The sequence below is a fragment of the Phaethon aethereus genome, assembly GCF_964289735.1.
Source record: "Phaethon aethereus genome assembly, chromosome: 3".
NCBI classification, from domain to species: Eukaryota; Metazoa; Chordata; class Aves; order Phaethontiformes; family Phaethontidae; genus Phaethon; species Phaethon aethereus.
In genome coordinates this window covers 110,607,654-110,622,886 of record NC_138576.1, presented here as the reverse complement: position 1 = coordinate 110,622,886, position 15,233 = coordinate 110,607,654, and the positions used below count along the sequence as shown (strand labels likewise).

The 15,233-nt window shown below is 44.4% G+C and overlaps 1 protein-coding gene across 1 annotated transcript in view; it reads left to right on the top strand.

The window, feature by feature from the left end:
• The window catches only part of EHD3 (EH domain containing 3), a gene marked incomplete at both ends in the record, with an annotated part of 28,731 nt that extends 16,595 nt beyond the window's left edge, over nucleotides 1-12,136 (top strand). Inside the window, 3 exons of the mRNA XM_081997671.1 lie at nucleotides 8,176-8,588; nucleotides 9,958-10,122; nucleotides 11,609-12,136. Coding sequence (XP_081853797.1) covers nucleotides 8,176-8,588; nucleotides 9,958-10,122; nucleotides 11,609-12,136 — 1,106 coding nt within the window. The remainder of the gene's footprint in view (nucleotides 1-8,175; nucleotides 8,589-9,957; nucleotides 10,123-11,608) is intronic.
• Between the last annotated feature and the right edge of the window lie 3,097 nt (nucleotides 12,137-15,233).

The following is a 15,233-nucleotide window of genomic DNA, read 5'->3' as shown; positions in this document are numbered from 1 at the left end:
TCTGAGCTAAGCAGGTCACAGTCTGCCAAGTTCAGTGATGCCTGGCCAAGTTGTATTTGATCCCTGTTTCAGGGTAGTACTTCCTGAATAGATCCTGAACACTTACTTCATCTTCACCCTATATATGTCAGCTCTTTCCTTTCCTGCATTAACGGTGAGCACAAGGTCCTAGCCAGGAGATAAGGACTGGCAGTGTCATTTGCCATCAGCTTTCTTTCCAGTATGCACTATTTCAGCCTTTTTCCAGCCTTCCATCCAGTTCCATTCAGCTGGCTGCAGTGCAGCCCCAGATTTCCCATAGCCAAGGAAAAAAAACAAACCCACACACCCCAGACACTTGCTGTGTCTCCTGGGAAGGAAGAATTCCCAAATGACCATCACCTTTGGCAACAGGGATATTTAGTCACTCACCAGCCTGAGAGTGGGAAGAAAAATGCTAATGGCAACAGTCTTAGGCAATGCAGAGCTCTTGGACTGACTGTGTCTCATATAGCCATGCTTGGAAGAAAGGCAATCACCAAGGGAATTGATGTTCTCCCACTTAATGCAATGTTGTTTAGGGTACAATGGCAACAAGAATATATTTTTCCAAAGAGTTTTGTCATGTGTGCTAGCAACAGCATGATACACAACTGAAAGCATCCACTCTTGAAGCCTCTAAGAGGGAGGCATTTCAAATATTTGCTATAATACTCCCCACTGCTGATGTTTGCTTATATTTTGTATTTCACTCTGTTGGGGAGGGTAGAAGCTCACTGGTTATTCTTACTTCCCAGTTCACCTCCGTTACTGCAGTGCAGTAGATACTGTGTCAACTTGCCTGATTTTATCCCAGTCTCACAAATGCATAGCGTTCCACTGAAAGGCTCAGCTCCTGCAGTCATACAGTTCTGTGCTTCCTCTAAGAGCAATGCAAAAATGAGCAGAAAATCTGCACAGTTTTCATCCTTTTTATTCATAGAAATATGTGAAGCCACGAGCCTAACTCTTCTGACCTGAAAGCAGGATGCAAACAAAAACCTCAAGATTATATTTGGGTTTTGGGAAGACCAAACCATGATTTTGTTCAGGAAGAGGGGAGGGGGAGCTGTCTTAATGATTTGAGTTGGAAATACTGCTATATTTTGCAGTTCCAAAACTGGAATAGAAGAAAAATTAAGCAAAAGAACAGAGATTAAAAGAGTTGCACAGATAGAAAGGGCTATGCTTTTTTTTCCCTACGCTGTTAACATACAGCAAGCACTTAATTTGTGTTACCAAACAAGTCTGATTTTTAGAATAGCTGTTCAATTTGTCCATTTTATTGTCCACTGTGCACTCCAGAAATATCCTAAGTATCTATTTTATCAAGGAAAGATAGTCATGCCCATCAGTATCTCAACAATTTGCATTATTTATGCTCATCATGTATTCTTTTCAGCATCCTGAGTAACAATGAGGAAGGACTGTGTTTCCTGGTCACTGGTACCAGCTATCAGTTACTAATGGCCATTGCAGGCCAGGTTTTCAAACATTATTTCTCCCCAGATTTAAACTGTGTACTGGGAGAATTCAGTATTTAGTGTATTTAGACATTATAGTTAAAAAAAACCAAAAACACAAACTTCCCTGGAATTCCAGCTATGCATCAGCGCTGCTGTGCACTGACCTCTCTGGAAAATTTGGCCTATATTCAGATGCCTTCTGAGGTCTCAAAATCTGGCTAGGAACTGTTTTTTCAGGATTGGCCCAAGTACCAGGAAACGCTCAGTCCCATCTGTCACAAATGATAAAGTTATAAACGTGGAAAAGGTAGAAGGGACAAGTTCTGCTGGGTGTACATAGAAGCTAAACAGGCTGTTGTAAGGAAACTTTGCTCTGGAAAATGGTCTCCTCAGTTTTACTCCACCTGATTTGAATAAGCCTAGTGAGGTTTCACTCGGTTTCCACTGACATAAAGCAAGAGCCCTGTCAGACTCTGGGTCTCTTCCCAACCCTGAAACCCTTGCAGTAAACAACATGAAAGCAAAAGGCCACACAGTCTGCCATGCCAGGTACTGGTTAATGTAAATGTTAGCATTAGAAATCTGACACACCCTCATAGAACATAGGCGGATTTGCTGTGCTTTTGAGTCCTTTTGCCTTTGTTTTGGAAACCTTCAACTCTCCAAAACTTCAGTGATTTTTCTATTAGTTCTTGGTACTGAGTGGGGAGGAAATACAGAGCACTGACTGGAGGATGTCGCTTCTAGTGCTGTGAATCGGCAGCTCCAGGACAGATTATTTCTTTTGCGTATAGGCAAAGACAGAAGTGATTGGCAAGCTGAGGCCTGCTCTAGAAATTATGGCATGTAACATTCATAGAAGTCTTTTCATCCTGAAGGACTTCTGTCTGCTTCCTAACACACCCACAGATATACATTACAGGAATCTCTTTAGATCCCCTTGGAAGTCAGCCACTTCCAGAGGAGTATGGCAGCTTTTTACAAAGATGGTTTAGGATGAGCTGCAGTGAGGTATATCCAATACTCATCCCTTGCTTTTCATCTTCCCTTCTGTCCTCTCCTTGCTGGCACCGCCAGCTCCTCACCTTGAGAGAAACTTGCCCAGATCTCTGTTCTTCCACCCAGTCCCAGCTGTTGCGTCTCTCATACTCTTCCCCAGCGCCCTCCTTTCTCTGCTGCACCATCCTTCCCTGGGTCTGACAACAGCCACCCACCCTGCTTCCCACTCACTTTGTGTGTCCTCAGAGGGATGTGTCGCTTCCCCCGCCCTCCCCTCATTTTCTTCTTCTGACCATCATGTCACCTTGCTTCTCCTTTGCTTGCAGCCATCTGTCACACTCAGGTGACACCTGCCCCTCCTGGCACATTCTCCCCCTCCAGTGTGGGCTGCCACCTTGTTTTGCCATGCCATAGTCATCTTCCCTGGACTTTGAAGGGCTTTCAGGCAGGACATCACTGTGATCAGTTAGACTAAACCTCCAAACCCTCTTACTCAATTTAAAAATTCAGATCAAGTCATTAGCTTCCTGGAATAGGCATTCATTTTATTTCCAAGAGCTGTTCCTTCTCTAGGTAGTCAGTGTTCATTATGCCAACTATCCCATCTTCTGATGCTGTCCTCGGCTACACAGAGCCAATCTATCAGTTGACAAATAGGGACACAGCCATAAAACTCTGCCCTATAGAGGGCCACAATCTAGTGAATTTTCAGTCTCTGGATAACACCAGCTTTAGAAGGACAAGAAGGGAGCTCCCAGTGTGACTAAAACTCATCAGGAAAGAGGTGAATTGCTAAAAGCACCAGCACAATTTAAAGCAGGAGTGACAGTAAGCTGTGAGATCTGGTGCAAAGCAGCAGCTTTCAGTTTTTCAAGCATGTCTTGATCTTACTCCTCCCACTCCATCCCACCTGAACTCCACTACCACAGGGGTTGTGGCCATGGTTCCACAAGGCAGGAAATCCACTAGTGTGCTTTCTATCAGACAAAAAAAACCCAACCCAACAAACAAACGAAAAGTCAGTGTAGCTACATGGTGAGAAATGCTGAACCAATACATGCACACTCATTGCTGGTTTAAATTGGCTTAAAAATGTTACAGCCAGGCAGATTTTATGCTGGGTCAGGTATCCTCCATCTTCCCACAGTCAGCATAAAGACTGTATCATGCCTGGTCTGACTTGACAGAAATGTAATTGCATAATCCTACTAGATCTTAGTGAAATGCATGCTGCCAGGTATTCCACACAGACAAGTATTCATTAAGCCAGTCTCTTACGGAGTCTAGGTGGCAGGGTGTCTGCAAGAAGATCATTTTCTCTGTAGGCTGAATCCACTGACAGTCCTGCTGACTTGTCAGCTTTGTGTTAAATCTGTTGAGTCCTTTTTATTGTGTCAGAAGGAAATCTGTCCCATGAAAAAACATCTGATAATATGTTCATCTTGTCCTCCCAGTACTGTATGATTTGGATTCATTTTCTATTCATGTTCACCTTATCTGGAGGTTGTGAAAGAAGCTGCATCAGTGATATTAGAGAATTTTTTCAACAAAAATGCAAGCGCAACCATAAACAGACAGGAATTACTGAGCAGAACATTCTCCCCTTACATTTCTGTCTGAACATCCCTGTAATAATGGTTTTGCATTTGTGCACTTTTGGCAAGCAGATGGCTTCCCAAACGCCCTGTGACTTCACAATAAAACTGTGCTATGTTATGTGGACAGCTTCGCCCATCACTGAAACGCTGCCAAGTCAGAGCTAGTAACTGACTGCTTTTGTGAGAGGCCTTAGCAACACTCTACAACACTAAGAGAGTCCGTAAAGAGACATAACACATATGCAGTGGTATGAGCAAGGGACACTTTGAAAACTCCTAATTTGACTGTAGATCAAGACCAGTTCTTGGTCTAAGCTCACACACTAATAAACTGCCAGAAGAAAGTTAGGCCCTATGCATTTCTGAAATAAAAAAGAGGCAGGGGGGAGGAAATCGAAGTGAGGCTATAATACTTAGATTTAGTTACAGAATGAGCTTCATGTGTTTGCAGGTGTTTAGCACCTCCAGGTCTGGCTGGAGTCAGGCAAAATATCCTGAGTTCTCTATGCTATTGAAGAGTCCTCTGAAAATGAAAGCTCTGAACTAAACATCAAAATATTAATTTAAGACCTTATTTTTAAACACTGTTTATTAGTAGCTTGCCCTTAGAGTTTTACACTGTCATCCTGCTATCTAAATGCTTTAGTAACGATCTGCTCTTTTATATACTAAAAACAAAACTAAAAAGTCAACCCTATGAATCACCTACGTAGCAATTCTCTAGACACTTGTCTGTGTGAGAAAACACCATCACAGGCAATGACTCCAAGTAGATAGCTGTAAACAGAGGTCTGTCCCACCTGCCCTTTCCACATGTCACGCTACGGATTAAGAAACAATACAAGACTCAAAATTTTCCTCTCTTTTCCTCCAAAGTGTTCTGTCATTTAAGAACAAAATACATACAAGTGCACCTTGGTTTTCCTGTCAAGTACCTCCATACAGGAGAATGCAGGTGTGATCAGCACAGAGAAATATTTCTTGCTTAGCTGGGCACCAACAGGAAAGGTCTTGCATAGTCCCTAGGTGCCAAAGCAAGCAGGACAAACAAGAAGAGTGTGTGAGGTGGACTTTTGTCCCAGCATGGGATGCAGATGAATCCATGCTGTTGTGGCTGCTCTGGAACATCACCAAGTGTTAGTCCCCAGGGCTTTGTTCTCTCTTTAGTGTAGATAATGCAGGACAGCTGTCAGGAGAATATCTCTGAACAAGCAAAGAAGCTGGGAAAGAATGTCTGCTAATCAATCAGACATTTAATGAAGTCCACAGGGACATTCAGAAGGCTCACTGTATGTTACTGTAACAGCTGGGAACATACAAAATGTCTGAGCAGGTATTCCCTTGTGGTGTTGGGTAGAGCAACATTTTTGCTTGTGAATAGGAAAGAGAGGCTCACAGAGGAGATAGATACCTTCTAAGTGCTACTGTGGATCCAGGCTTGATAGATGATAAAATTAACAGAGCTAAGCACCTAAGGATACTTTGGACAAACTCTGAGATCCAGGCAGATCAAAGGGCTAAGGTCAGTCTCCCAAGTCCTCAGCTAATACCAAAACTACAATACCTGCCCCCCCCTTTTTTTTTAAAATGTATCCCCACTTTTAGTGAATCACTGAAAGGTGGGCTGAGTGTCAGGTGCAGACACTTTCTCCACCTCATCCCAGCCCCTGTTAACAAAACAGAGAGCCTAAAAAACAGAGAGCCTAACAGTGGCCGTTCACTCTATTGTTAGAGGAAAGTCATCCACACAATCTGTGAGAGGACATCACTGAAGCATTACAAGGTGCCCTAGAGAGTGTGAGACTCTCTAGGCTTCCCCTCTTAAGCTCCCCAAGAAAAAGGCTGGAAGAAGTCGTTGTGGTGCAATTCAAACACATGCCAGCTTGACAAGAAAGCAGCCTGGTCAATAAGACTTGACAAGATTAAATGTACAAACATCTCCAAACAAAATCGCCCTGACTCATTGCTTCCATGCTGAAAAAGCAAGCTGTGTAGCTCTGCGTATAAAGAATAAACTATCCTGCTATGCTAGATGACTTCTAGTACAGCCGAGGCAGAACCAAAAATTAGGTGTGGGTGTACATGCCGTGTTTAGCAAAGTTGTGGGGAGGTTGTCCCCATTTGGAAATTCGTTGATCTGCTTGCAGAGGGACAGCTTACAGCCTGAACCCAGTCCAAGTGCAATGAGGTATCGGCATTGACTCCATCCTGCTGCCGGTGCCTCCTAGCACAATTTGGGAAGGAGCCAGCATGCATAGCTTTACAGCAGATATGCGGTTAGACCCATGGAGGTGAGCTCCCTGCAGTGAGACCATCTAAGCTTAAAAGGCTGTTAATATCTGAAAGCAAGCAGGACCAAGTTTATTTCCATTTTCAGTTGTAAGATGGTCTGACTCGTGATTGTTACTGAGGTCGGACGCATGGACTGGGCAAGATACACAGATACCAGTATAATATATTGAATGCTCAGCAGGTCTCTGTCAAAGGTAGTACTAATTCTGAATTCTCTAAAGTTCTCAGCATCAAACACAGCTGAGCGAAGAGCCAGGGCCCAGCACTGTTTGCTGCTGCTGCTGAAGAAGGCACCAGTGTCCTAAGTGGCTGGAAGGCCGCTGGTGGGACAAACATCTCTCTGTCGCATCTATGATTTCTGTAGATCCCATGGGAAGAGAGCAGGGCAAGCTGTCCACAGCCAAGAGCGCTCCCCCACTCCCCCTTTTCTTGTAAGGAGCAAACTATAATTGACCAAAGCAAAACACTGCCCAGTAATAATATTTTGCAGTTGTATAACTGTTTGCCACTGAGAACTTACCATAACCATTTATCCAGTTGAAGAGAAAGTTCACACAGGCTTTACTCCTGACTTGAGAGCCAGGATTTCATCCTAGGTTGCTTAGTCACAAGGGAGAAAAGGACAGTGGCAAAAAAATCAAGATCAGAGGTCAGCAATCCTCCCTTCTGTAGTTCTGATCTAATGACTAGGTTGCACTGGGTGCCCTCTAGGTTTTGGAGCGGGATAGAAAGATGGGGGGGAAGCCATTATGTATGAACTAATTATCATACATTTATTCATGAAAGCCGAGATTAAAATAGTACGTTCAAGGATTTGAGTGGAAATAGCATATGCTCTGTCCTGAGCTCTCCTGACAGAGTGCAGCACTCTGGCAACACAGATAACCCCAAATCTTGCACAGCATAAGGGGCCTGACAGAGCAGGGAGAGAGCACTAGTCTCTCAGTGAGGGTTTAAAGAAGGTGGAAAAAAACTACAGAGCTAGAAAAGCAGGTCATTTTCGCTGTTGTTTTGAAAACATCTCCACACACACTATTCATCACTCCCTGTACTGCCTAGAGATGGACCCAAGTCTAACACTGTGCATCCATTATCCTTAGTTCTGAGGCATGTGAAATTTGAACCCGCTGTTTGTAGCTTGAGTCCACCTCTGGTGTTCACAGCAATGCTGTCTTCTACTTAGCAAAGTAAACACAAATCATTTTGCTTTGCGCACATGCAGCAGGTATGACAGAATGATTACTTGGGTTATTTGCATCCTGTGTTTTGAATTGGATGGGCTAAAGTTAGTCTCACACAACTAGACAAGACCTGAGAGTTATTAAGCAGTAGAGATATACATCTCAAACCAGTCTGGGTGCAAGTACTGCAATTATCCAGCTTTCTAGACCTTTTGTAGGCTGTGCTGATGGCCAGTAATTCAGAAACTAGACCTCTCTTGTTGCCTCATGCGAGACTTCTGCAGTACCTGTTTGAACATAGCAGTTTCCCCCATGATAAGCATTTGAATGAAGCATCTGTAGCACAAGTTCAGCTTCTTTGGGTGATCTCTCAATGTGGAGAAGATGAGAGCTATCCTTAACTGTGCACATCTTGGGCGTTTCAGCGTGAAGGGCAGTGCCTCATCTCCACCTTCTTTGGGACAAGGAATGATGTTTCGTGTTTCCTTTATCAAGCTACCTGATCTACTGGGGAAGCTTCCTCTTTGCAAGCTTACCCTCAGAGGGCACAGTTCAGGTACAGCAAGTAGGCTTCTCAACTCCCATGCATGTGCATCTCTGCTTTTCCTCCACCCCTTGCAGGTTATGACTTTGCTGCTGTACTGGAGTGGTTTGCAGAGCGGGTTGACCGCATCATTCTCCTTTTTGACGCGCACAAGCTGGACATCTCTGATGAATTCTCTGAGGTCATCAAGGCCCTGAAGAACCATGAGGACAAGATGAGAGTTGTTCTCAACAAGGCTGACCAGATAGAGACTCAACAGCTGATGCGCGTGTACGGTGCCCTCATGTGGTCCCTGGGAAAGATCGTGAACACTCCTGAGGTCATCAGGGTCTACATTGGCTCCTTCTGGTCCCATCCGTTGCTCATCCCCGACAACCGCAAGTTGTTTGAGGCAGAGGAGCAGGACCTGTTCAGGGATATCCAGAGCCTGCCCCGCAATGCAGCCCTGAGGAAGCTGAATGATCTCATCAAGCGAGCACGGCTAGCCAAGGTGGGTGTTGGCATAGAACCCCCAAGCATTCTGTTTGGGCTGTCTGCAGTATGCAGACTATGGGGAAGTGGTTTTGGCCTGTTCAGCTTGCAGAGCTGGTGGATCCTGCTCTTTCTCTATCCCATTTCACTCAGGCCCAGCATATTAGTCCTTTGTGCTTCGAGGAAGCAAGCACCTTCTTTGCTTGGTGTATCAGTCATGACAGGCCAGAGTGATGAAGATAGCCACAGATGAAAGCAGGTAGCACTTGAAGGGACCTGGAAAGCTGTTGCTCTGTGGTAGCAACTTGAGAATTAGGACCACTTCCGTATTTCAGAATCACACAGCAAGGGAATTGGGAAGCTCTAGGTCTTTTGGCTTAAACTTTCTTAGCCAAGAGAGATAGCTGGCTTAGATGGATGCACAGGAGGTGGAGACTCAGAAGAATGGCAAATAAGCCTACTGTATCTTTGAATATTTAAAATGAGCTGAATGAGGCCCCTCAGAATACAGGGAAGAACCCCATATCAGTTGAGAAAAGAAATAAAAAGATCCCGAAAAAGCTTTCTGTGCAAAAATCTTCATTTCTAAGAGAAAATGGTTGATCCACCATTAAAAAAAAAAAAAAAAAAGCCCAGAATGTCACATAAGTTAAGGACTAGTATTCATACTAAAACATTAAACAAAGTCCAGAGACATACCAAAACCTGTATGTTTAGTTTGGACTGGAAAGGGGCTATTCCCTTGAAGGCTATGCCCAGTGTAAGAACACCACCACCACCACTCCCTCCAGGAAGCGCGTGTGAATGTTACTCTGTGTATGTCCAGGACACTTACGCTGTCTTCACCTTGTCTCAGCCAGAGCACACAGCTGGGCAGCACTTAGCACTGGAGCAATAATCATAAAATGGTTTGGATTGGAAGGGACCTTTAAAGATCACCTAGTCCAGCCCACCTGGGGTTGGACACCTTCGAAGTCCAAGCAGGGACATCTTCCACTAGACCAGGTTGCTCAAAGCCTCATCCAACCTGACCTGGAATATTTCCAGGGATGGGGCATCTCCACCTCTCTGGGCAACCTCTACCAGTGTTTCACCACCCTCATTGTCAAAAATTTATTTTTATATCCAGTCAAAATCTGCCCCTTTCTAGTTTAAAAACATTACCCCTTGTCCTAGCGACGGAGGTTCCTCCAATGTAGCATGGCACCCTATGGGACAGCGATGGCATCAGTAGGTACAGGCAAGCTGAGGAGCTGAGCTTAGTCGGCAGGGTGGAACAAGATGGAGTTGAGTCCTAGGCACAGATACTCTCTGCTGGGAAGAATTTTCTGATGTGCTCTTTCTTTAACACTTGTCTTCTTCATTCCATATCATGTAATACCCTCCAGGTCCATGCCTACATCATCAGTTCCCTAAAGAAGGAAATGCCCTCAATGTTTGGGAAAGACAATAAAAAGAAAGAGCTTGTTAACAACTTGGGAGAGATTTATGCCCGGATTGAACGGGAGCATCAGATCTCACCAGGAGACTTCCCTAACCTGAGAAAGATGCAGGTAAGCAGTGGCATCTTGGCCAGAGTACCAAACATTCAAGGAAAGAGCATTAGAGTAACTGCAGGGAATACGACAGAAGCCACACAGACATTGATTATTGTTGCTTGTGGGAAAGGCCTGTTGTAAACGGGCCTTGAAATATGTACAGGCTATATTTGGGCATGAATACTTTTTGCACGTAGAGCTCACGTGAAGCTACAGCTGCCTTCATTTCTCAAATCTTTGCCTGAATAGCACTTTACAGCAAATTATTTCTTCTATTTTTCTTTATTTTTAATTCCAGGTTCTATTTGCAGATTTTTCAGGCCTAAGAATACTGCTAATTTATATTAAAAGAAAGCTGTATCCTGAAAAGCCTACATATGCCCTCTTCTCAAGAGCTGCAGTTTTTTTGCTTTCTACTTCACTCTTCGTTTCTAGAGAGAAAGGAGGCTGTGAAAACTTAAAGCCCCTTTTCTATTTTAAGCAGAGAAGCAGGTTTTCTGTTCTGTAGAGCTGAGACCTGACCCAGTGTTCATGTAAGTCAGAGACTTCAAAGGACCTTGGATCAGAGCCTTGTATTGTATATTCAAACAATGCTGGATGCTGCTACATTGCTGCGTGGCTTCGGTCCAAGCAGAAACCTGTTCCCAGTTGCTAGCTGTTGAAGTCATTACTAGCTCCCTATGGAAAACACAGCATCTGCTTTTTTTTTTTAAAAAGTGTATTTTCCATAAGTTCTTGGGAATGAGATCTATGGAATGCATCCAATAGAAGATCCCATTCACTGCTTGTTAAAATGTGTGTTTAAACGTTTTAAAATAACTGTAGCAATCCAGTAGGAGTGAATACAGTGGATTTAACAAGTAGGTGGTGAAGGATAAAGCTGTAGGTCATTTTGCAGTTATTAGAAGAGTTACCTGCAGGCCCTTTCACTTTTGCTTGGCTGTGAAAATTACATGTGAAAAGCCGCTGTAAAGACATGCTTACCTCTTCACAGACATGCGACTGTCTTTATGGCATCTGAAAGATGCACTGCATGATGATGAGTAAAGTAGTCTTTTGCCAGTGGCATCTCCTTCCCAGAGCACAGAAGGGGAGGGAGTGCAGAGGTTGTTGCAAGGGCTGCACAACCAGTTTACCTTGAACAATTTGGTCTTCAAGGAGAGCATTTCCACATGGCTTGGAAAGGTAGAGTCTTATTTGCATATGGCCATCATCTGGGCCTTTGAGTAAACCACTTCCCATCTCTGTACCATGCCAGCCCCTCTTTGTAAGCTGGAAAGATCATTTTCTGTAGGGCTTCAAGATTTAAGCTGCAGCCAGGGAGACGGCATCACATGCTGAGGAGCAGGGCAGTCAGAGGAGGGGATGCTAAGCTCCCAGCTCCTCCACTACAGTAGCAGGTTTTTTGAGCCAAACAGCAGACAGGCATCCAACTCTTACACTGTTACTGCACTGTGCACGGCCGTATCACTCACTCCTTGCTATGTTGTCCTACTTTAAGGATCAGTTGCAAGCCCAGGATTTTAGCAAGTTCCAGCCTCTGAAGAGCAAGCTGCTGGAGACTGTGGAAGACATGCTGGCCAATGACATCGCCCAGCTCATGGTGCTCGTACGCCAGGAAGAGTCACAGCGACCAACCCAGATGGTGAAGGGAGGAGCCTTTGAGGGCACCTTGCATGGTCCATTCGGCCATGGCTATGGCGAAGGTGCTGGTGAAGGGATCGATGATGCCGAGTGGGTGGTGGCCAGGGACAAGCCCATGTATGATGAGATCTTCTACACACTCTCGCCTGTCGATGGTAAAATAACTGGTGCCAATGCAAAGAAGGAGATGGTAAGGTCTAAGCTGCCCAACACGGTGCTGGGAAAGATATGGAAACTGGCTGACATCGACAAAGATGGCATGCTGGATGATGAGGAGTTTGCTTTGGCGAATCATCTCATTAAAGTCAAGTTGGAGGGTCATGAGCTTCCAAATGAGCTCCCTTCCCATCTCCTCCCTCCATCCAAAAGAAAAATAACAGAGTGAAAGGAAGGTTACAGGGGAGAGGGAAAGGGAGGGGGAAAAAAAGATCTAGAAAAACATGTTTACTTAAATTATACCTTTAGATGTGAGATCACCTTTGGATTTATACCTGTTTTGCTGTATGAAGAAAAAAACTAAAGCAGAACAAAAAAGTCCAATCTTCTTCATGATAATATGCAGTTAACTCTTCCAGTATAATATCCCAGCTTTCTAATGCTTAGTCTGTAAATACAAAGGTAAAGAAAGGATGTTGAGACTAGGAGAATCTGATAAGGAGGAGGAGAAGAAATACTGAAGTGGGCTGCATTTTTTGAGAGTGCAGTAGGCACTGATAGAAATCGGCTAACTGCCAGTGTCGCTCCTGAGCTTTGACTGCACCATCTGCTGTTTAATGGGTCTCACAAACCTTAGGAGACTGAGTTCTTGACAGTAGAGAGGAAACCACAAGATCTCCAAGCTATTGTCCAAACTAAAGAGCACATCCTAATCAACATAAGTCCACACTAAAATACTAGATACTAAGCCCCAGACTTAAGAATTTTAGGAACCTTGATGCACTGTTAGATGCAAATTTTACAAGTGTTTCCCTGTCCTTAAAGAAAAAAAAAAATAAAATCTGAAATAGATCTGAACTGGGCAGCTGGAGTTCCTCATTGTTCACTGTGGGACAGGCACTAAGAATTCCCAGTCACCTCTACCTCCCATTCAGTCCCTAGGGGAGACTTGTTCTGCAGGCATGGCCAAGAGAACCACCCCCACAAGGGAAACAGAAGGAGGGGGCACTAGAGGCAGACACCAGAAGGGAGGAACAACCAGGACTCACCACTCCCAGGCTCACTGAACATTTCACAACCATTGGGTAGTGATTTCTCCCTCAAAAGCCTTTGAACAGTGGTGGTGTTTATCATTCCTGTGAAGTGATAGGTTTACTCTCATCATGCACAGTGAAAGCTACTAGGTCCCATTCTTACTGTAAAGATAAGAACCCTGCACTGTCAGGTAGATGGTCCATCATAAGAGCAGAGAACACCGTAGGGCAGAGGTCAGAGCTTGCTCTGCTGCCTGTGCCCCCACAAATGGAGCCAGGACGTTGACAACCTTCACCCACCCTCCTCCTCACCACACAGTAACACTTGATGCCCTCCAGAACCTCTACCCTGAGCCAAGAGACCTTTCCCCCACCCTCTTTCATGCTCTATGAAATGTCTGTTTTCAAGACTTGATTCTGGCAGAAATGCCTCAATTTCCTATTTTGTTTCCCCACACATACACACTCACTCTCTCTCTCCTTGTTTTTGTTGTTGCTTTGGAGCAGCGTGTTGTTCCAATTCCTGTTGTCACTTTATATAAGCTGAGCTCCTACTGTGATGAAAAACCAAGACAAGTATAACTTATTTTATATCTCTGTGTTCATATTATATAGAGAAATATATTCTGTGTATGTAGGATGTGCTTATTGCAGTACATTTATCACTTGTCTTAAAAATGAATGCATTAACCTTTTTTGTACCCTGGTCCTAAAACATTATTAAAAAAGAAAGGCCAGATCTCTCTATTTCTTTACATAGCAAAATGAAATGCAGCTGAAAAGGAGAAAAAAAAAAGGCTGATTTTCTACATGCAACAGAATGAGGAAATCATCCTTAGAACATTCCCAAACGTGCATGTTCAGATCAGCCCTGCCAGACTCGGGTGTGCACTGCTGAATGACTGGTTAACATCTGCAGCATCTCCTTTCTCTTCTGGCAGTCTAATCACAAGCTCAATACTTGCTGAAGCAAGTGGAATTGTACCCAAGATTCACCTTGTTCAACATAGAGGAGAGGTAACAACCAAATACGTACTTCATTAGGAAAAGGAATATGTTGAAAGAGTTTCCTCCTGCCAGTCACAGATGAGAATGCTACGTTTATCAAGATCTAGAAATGACACAAAAAAAAAAACTTAGTCTTGAATCTTGCTGGCTCTAATTTTACTTCTGTCTTCACTGTCATTTCTTTACGTGTTCATTACAGTGATCATTATCCCCAGAATAGGGCAGTGAGATGCACTGAATGAGACAGTGAGAGCAGTTAGGATAGTGCTGGTGAAGCAGTCAGGAAGAGGGCGTGAGCTATAACGGTTGGCGGAGTTTCCATTTAGCATTTGTACAAGATGAGAGAGGAAATTGGGGTGGAGAACAAGCAGCAATAAATGCGGATTTAGAGAGAAGTCAGCAGGCTGTATGTCACTCCAGTTCAACTACCCAGTAACCCCCAGTTCAACTGTCGTTACAGTGTGGACATCTGCTAATGCTGTCCAGGTCATTCTGTGGAATTTGCCTCCGACTCCAGGTTGAGGGACAAGGTTGAGGCTGAACGGAGCACCCCAACTCAGCCCTACCTCTGTGGGCCTGATTCTCATCTGATGGCTACTCATACAGCTCTTGCTTGTGCCAGTCGTATTGTGCTGAAACTTAACACTTTATTAAAAAACAGAAGATTGCTGGTTCTCTCAAAGGGGATGGGAGAAGATGAGGTCTAGTCTTTTTTCAGTAGAGACCAGCAAGGTGTTCTGGTAGGCCAAAAACTCATTGATGGCTTTCAGGGTACAAAGCCTTTTGTGTTTGTTTGGGTGTACGAGTTCACAAACCAAACCACTAGCCTGTTGTTAAAACACAGGTCGTAGATTTGTTTTCATCGCATTGACTGCAATTGTGCTTTAGCCAAGTCAAAAAAAAAAAAAAAAGAAAAAAGCTCACTGTTGAACAGGAAGCAGCAAGAGATTTTCTGTGTCAATGGTAGCAGCAGTCACCCTGCACATCACAGGTGGGGCATGCCAGAACTCCAGCACATGCCACGGTTCCTGCCCCTGCTCTGCACATCGTGCAGCAGCTCCTGCTCTACATCCCCATGCCAGCCTCTCCGGGCGTTTCAGCAGGATTCAGTCAGAAGTGCCAACAGGACAGCGGCACAAAGAGCTCTGCCAGCACAGGTCAAGCGCAGCACTGCAGTGTGGATTTTTTTTCTTTCAACGCTCACTCAAAAAACACTTGCGCTGTCAGGGTGCAACTTCCCCCATTGTGTTGGAGGGGAAAAACCAACACAAGCGTTTTAGCGAC